This window comes from Emys orbicularis, chromosome 3 (genome assembly GCF_028017835.1).
Source record: "Emys orbicularis isolate rEmyOrb1 chromosome 3, rEmyOrb1.hap1, whole genome shotgun sequence".
NCBI classification, from domain to species: domain Eukaryota; kingdom Metazoa; phylum Chordata; order Testudines; family Emydidae; genus Emys; species Emys orbicularis.
This window is the reverse complement of record NC_088685.1, coordinates 155,653,537-155,659,536: the sequence shown is the minus strand read 5'-3', so window position 1 is coordinate 155,659,536 and position 6,000 is coordinate 155,653,537. Positions and strand designations below refer to the sequence as shown.

The 6,000-nt window shown below is 43.4% G+C and overlaps 1 protein-coding gene across 1 annotated transcript in view; it reads left to right on the top strand.

Annotated features, from left to right (window-relative positions):
* The first annotated feature begins 575 nt into the window (after positions 1 to 575).
* LRFN2 (leucine rich repeat and fibronectin type III domain containing 2) overlaps positions 576 to 6,000 on the top strand; it is a 51,713-nt gene continuing 46,288 nt past the window's right edge. Inside the window, exon 1 of the mRNA XM_065401671.1 lies at positions 576 to 1,948. Coding sequence (XP_065257743.1) covers positions 576 to 1,948 — 1,373 coding nt within the window. The remainder of the gene's footprint in view (positions 1,949 to 6,000) is intronic.

Sequence of the window (6,000 nt, the reverse complement as noted above, 5' to 3'; positions counted from 1 at the left end):
AGAGCACTGCCCAACGATAGGCTATGTCCTCATCCACCTACCTAATATTTAACTGTAAACCCTGTTATGTTACCATATAGCTAAAGAGCAGTTAGTTCTCAAAACTCATGAGCAGACATAAACCATTATGTCTGTAAATATGAATGGTCATTTTGGATAATAACTTCTATTCCACTCCAATTTGAAACATCACCATCATAATCTGGGGGAAAAAACAAGTGTATTATAGGGGGAGAAATTGATGTTCTAACCATAGGATTAGCACCCCTTGTTGGGAAGAGTGGATACCTCAAAGATAAGAACAGCCATACTGGGTCAAATTAATAGTCCATCTAGCCCAGTATCCTGTCTTCTGACAGTTACCATTGTCAGATGATTAAGAGGGAATGAACAGAACAGGGCAGTTTCGAGTGATCCATCCCCTATTGTCCAATCCCAGCTTCTCCCACGTGACTGGGAGAAGTTGCACTTGAGCTGATTCTTTGGGGAAGATATTAGCTAAAAAGCATGACTGGAAAAGCTGCTGACTCAATTGTAATTCTTCCTTTCTTGCAGGTACTGCTGCGTGATTTACCATGGAAAAATTGCTCTGCAGCATCCTGGTGTTTGGAATGGCAGTTGCGGTCAATGCTTGTCCCAAATACTGTGTGTGTCAGAACCTGTCAGAGTCGCTGGGGACTCTGTGTCCCTCCAAGGGCCTCCTTTTTGTACCATTAGACATAGATCGAAGGACTGTTGAACTCCGACTCGGGGGTAACTTCATTATTAACATCAGCCGACAGGACTTTGCCAACATGTCTGGCCTTGTTGACCTCACTTTGTCCAGGAATACCATCAGTTACATTCAGCCCTACTCCTTTGCTGATCTAGAAAGCCTTCGGTCTTTGCATTTGGACAGCAATAGGCTGCCCAACATTGGAGAGGATATTTTGAGAGGCTTAATTAACCTTCAGCACTTGATAATAAATAACAACCAGCTGAGCAGCATCTCGGACGAAGCCTTTGAGGATTTTCTGGTGACACTGGAAGACTTGGATCTTTCCTACAATAACCTCCAAGGCATCCCCTGGGAATCTATAAGGAAGATGGTAAACCTGCACCAGATTAGCTTGGATCATAACCTGATAGATTATATTACAGAGGGGACGTTTGCAGATCTTCAGAAATTGGCCAGATTGGATCTAACCTCTAACAGACTTCAGAAGCTCCCCCCAGATCCCATATTTGCCAGGTCCCAAACATCTCCATTAGAAGCAACTCCATTTTCTCCACCTCTGTCTCTTAGCTTTGGAGGCAACCCGCTGCATTGTAACTGTGAGCTGCTGTGGTTAAGGCGGCTTGACAGAGATGATGATATGGAAACTTGTGCTTCCCCTCCAAATCTAAAGGGAAGATACTTTTGGTATGTACGGGAAGAGGAATTTGTTTGTGAGCCACCTCTCATTACCCAGCATACTCACAAGTTGCTGGTTTTAGAAGGGCAAACTGCCACATTAAAGTGTAAAGCCATTGGGGACCCATCCCCAGTCATTCACTGGGTGGCTCCAGATGACCGACTCATTGGGAATTCTTCGAGGACAGCAGTCTACGATAATGGTACTTTAGATATCATTATCACGACATCCAAGGATTATGGAACTTTTACGTGCATCGCAGCCAATGCTGCTGGAGAATCGACCGCGACCATTGAGCTCTCGATCGTGCAGCTTCCACACCTCAGCAACGGTACGGGCCGAGCTGCCCCACCCAAATCCAGGCTTTCTGACATCACTAGCTCCAGCAAGTCCAATCGAGGGGAGACGAAAGGTCCACCAGAAAGGACTGTCTTGGTGTCAGAGGTGACAACTACCTCAGCTTTGGTCAAGTGGACGGTGAGCAAGTCAGCCCCCAGGGTTAAAATGTATCAGCTGCAATATAACTGCTCGGATGATGAAGTTCTAATTTACAGGTAAATGTGACTGCCAGTTTTTTCTTTGAAAATTGAGATGATGGGCATGTGGGGGGAAGGGGATTGGGTTACTAATGGATGATGTATCCTGTCATTGTTATGTCACTGGTTTGAATCTGACCCAACATGCCGGTGACAAAAATTCCTTACTATTTGGTAGGTCTATCTATCTAATTTATCTACCTGTATACAGTACTGATCACTATAGTATCTAGGCTCTGACTGGACCATTTCATAGTTAATTGACATCCATGTTGGGGAAAAATTCACCATTGCAGTTGCCACCCTTGTTGGTACTCTTGGAAAAGAAGGCAAAAATTACTTTGCTTGAAAATTAAATTCCTTTCCCACCAGAGGTGCCCACCTGCCACTCTGCCACCCTCAACCAGGATCGGGTTTGAAGCATACTGGTATGGAGGGAAGCGGTGTGGATGAAAGCTTGTCCTGTCTGTCTGCAGCCCATGTTCTACCTATTCCAAGGAATAAGTGATATCCATTGAGTTTTTCAGTCTGGCACCTTTAACCATATCGGGTCTCAGGGTGCAAAAAAAAAAAAAAAAAAAAAAGGGTGGCTGGACTGCCAAAGCAAAAAAAAAGAAAAAACGTCAGCCGCAGGGAGGTGAAGGGCTGGGCTGGGACTGGTGGAGCGCAGGTAGCCGGCCGGGAACTCCGGAGCTGCGGACCGGGCTGCCAAAACAAAAAACCAGGGCAGGGCAGCTGGAATGCCGCCCCTTAGAATGTGCCACCCCAGGCACGTGCTTTCTCATCTGGTGCCTGGAGCCGGCCCTGTTGGGTCTTTATTCTCCTCTCACTTACACCAGTTTTACACTTCTGTCACTGATGTTGTCACTAGAGCTTTTTGTAATTTACACCAATGTTCATGGAAAGAAGAACCAGACTCATAACATCACTCCAAAAATGTAGGGCCTGATAAACCAACAGTGCTACTCCAGCTTTACACCAGTTTTGATTTCAATGGCATTCCATCGGTATAAAACAGGAATAAATCGGGGGGAAGCAAGCACATGAAAAGGAAAGATGCTGTAAATTTTAGGTGTTAAAAAAGTAGTAGGAAATGCCTTAACAAAATAGAAAAATAGCAGTGTGTTATTGCTTTTCTCTTCTCTGGGAAGAAAGAATGTAAGATTGTTTTCATCACTAGCATAAACACACTACATCAATCTTTAGAAACCACTCCTTTCTGCCTTGTGGCTGCAAAGACAGCAATGCAGGTGTACTGGGCTAAATTGTACCTAATGGGAAATCCCTTGTCAAAACACAGGGGCTATGCATTTTTTGTGTATGATGATGGTTGTGAATATTATCTTTTGGGCCTGACTTCAGTGGGAGTTGGGGCACTCATAAAGTCACAGCAGGCACTCCCCAGAAGCAAAGGGTGTTTGCTTTTAGGCTGAATCCTCACCTGTCTGCTGATAGCTACTATAATATCTGGTGAGTGCTCACTTGGCCTTTTCACTCTGTTCATGCTCACGTCCCTCTTGCATTCATCTTTGATTTCAAGTGGCAAATGCCAATGTTTGTAGAAACTGAATTTTAAATTAACACATGAAAGTACTTGAGCCAGAAGTTCTTATGTGCTCAGCCAATCAAGGAACAGAAACATTACCAAGTGATGTATCTGGCTGCTCACAACTGAGTGACACAGCTCAGAATTTGAATACTGGAAATCAAATCCATAGAGTAAAATATGTGAAAAAATTCAAATACCGAATAAATCTGAGGCAATCACAATCTGCTCATATATTTTCTCCAAACAAAAATATGTTAAATTAATCAGATCAATTACTAGATGGACATTATTTGCTTTGCTCTGGCTTACGTACTGTAGAACTGGTGTTCACCTTGGGTTTCACCACCAGGTGAAGCTGGGTAGAGTGAAAGAGGAATAATAAACTAAGTAGCAGTAGAATATTAGGAAGAGAAGGGATCAACATATGATAGTCCCAATTTTCCCTGAGGACCAACTCTAGAGGTAAGGCCTACTGGTGTTTAAGTTCTTGATTTCCCTGGAGGTCTAAGGCAGCAGCTGTGAAAACAGTACAAACAGGTGGACATTGTGCATGAAGATTGTCTTTTAATGCATGATGATGATTATGAAGAAAAGGCTGTCCAGAAAAAATAAAAATGATGCAGGAAATACCATCTAATGGCTAGACAGGAAGGGACTGGGTGATGTGGTAAGAATAGAAGGAGTGGAAGATGTCAGAAATGGTCCATTCAGCATGGTCTGAAGGAGTGAGCAGAGGCCTAGAAATCAGAAAGTCCTGAATTCTAATAATGGCTCTGCTGCCAACTTGGTGAGTGGCTTTGGACAAGTCACTTTGCCGCTCTGTGCCTCAGTTTCCCCACCTGTAAAATGGAGACAATGATCTTTGCTTTCTATCTGACAAAGACAACTGTGAGGAAGAATTAATTGTACCTAGCACTTTTTGTCCATAGATTTCAAAGTGTTTAATAAAGGAAGGTAAGTGTCATTGTCCACACTTTAGAGAGAGGAGAACTGAGGCATAGCAAGGTGAAGTGACTTGCTTGAGGTCATACAGCAGGTCAGTGCTAGAGATAAGAACCAAACCCAGGCCTCCTGAGCTCCAGTTCAATAACCTGTCTATTGGCCCATTCTACTTCTCCTAGTTAACTTGCTAATATTAGTTAGCTCTTCTTTAATAGGTACTCATATGTCATAGTCATGAGCATGGTAGTAAAGCCTAGAAAATAAATTTTTTGTACAGTATTTGGACTATATAAAGTGTTGTGTAAATGCTAAACAATATTTCAGTGTTTAAATAACACAGCGATAGGCACTTTATAGTCACCTAAGATATATAGACAGGGTTGACATGCATTAGCAGGGCTTTGAAAGGAGGACGCTTGCCCTGCTGCTGTGAATGCTATATGCATTGAGGACAAGTTTGCTGCGTTGTTCACTCAGCCCTTTTCATGAACATTAAATTCATTTTCAAACAGAAAGAGTGAGGGACTCCACCTTTCTATTGTAAGTGAATACTATTGATTGATCTCAATGACAATTGCATACAACACTGATCACGATATGCCTTTCTTCTGGCCTGTAGGTCTCCGCTGTCTTCTCAGGGTCACTCTGCACACGTTGCAGGCTGTGCAAATGGGATAGCAGGGCTCCAATGACCTCATGAAAATTAAAAGACCTCGGAAATAATGAGAAATGTTTCCCATCAACTCTCCTGACTGAATGGAGCAAAAGGTTATCAAAATCCGAATCTCAGCTCTTGATTCATTAGTGCTGGTGTTATTAGGATTAATGGAAGTGGCAGCCCAGCAATCTGTACGTGCCCCTGTAATTTCTGCCCGGGGCCTGATTCTGCTCCCATTGAAATCAACAGCAAAAATCCTATTGATTTCAATGGAAGCAGGATCAGGCCTCTGATGCACAGCTGCAGTGAACCTAGGTCTAGGTCAACAGTACATTAGCTGTGTTCTACTGCCTTGGAGTAATAAGGACAAGGTTGAAAGAATGGACTGGCACCTGGGTAAGGGTATTGCACAGTGCTCGTGTTTACAGACACAGGTGACTTGATCAGTCTTAATTTGCAATGATGACCTTGGGCATTACCTCTGGTATTTAAAGAGCAGCCTGCCTTCCCTGATGTAAGATACCACATGCCACCCTTTCTGCATCACTGTGATCATTGTGCCAAATCTCCTTTGTGTCAATGGCATTTGTAAATAACTCTTAACACCAAAAATTCTCTTCTTTGGCTTTGCACTCAGCTACCTGCCACCTTGCAAGTGCAGTAGTATTTAAAGAGATCCTGACACATGGGTTGTATGTCGTAGCCCCCTGCTTGTGATAGATTGGCAGATGGGCACCATTAGCTTATTACTCCAGGCCTGGATGCAGTGACCACTGTCTTTCCCTTTTACCTTGACTGCTCTTAGTTCTGTTGGTGTCAATTGGTGGAGTTACTCTGGTATATTTTGATTAGAACAAAGCCTTCTGTCTCTCTTGCCTGGTCTCTTCTGGTTCTGCTTCACTGGTCTTGGTTTTTGTTTTG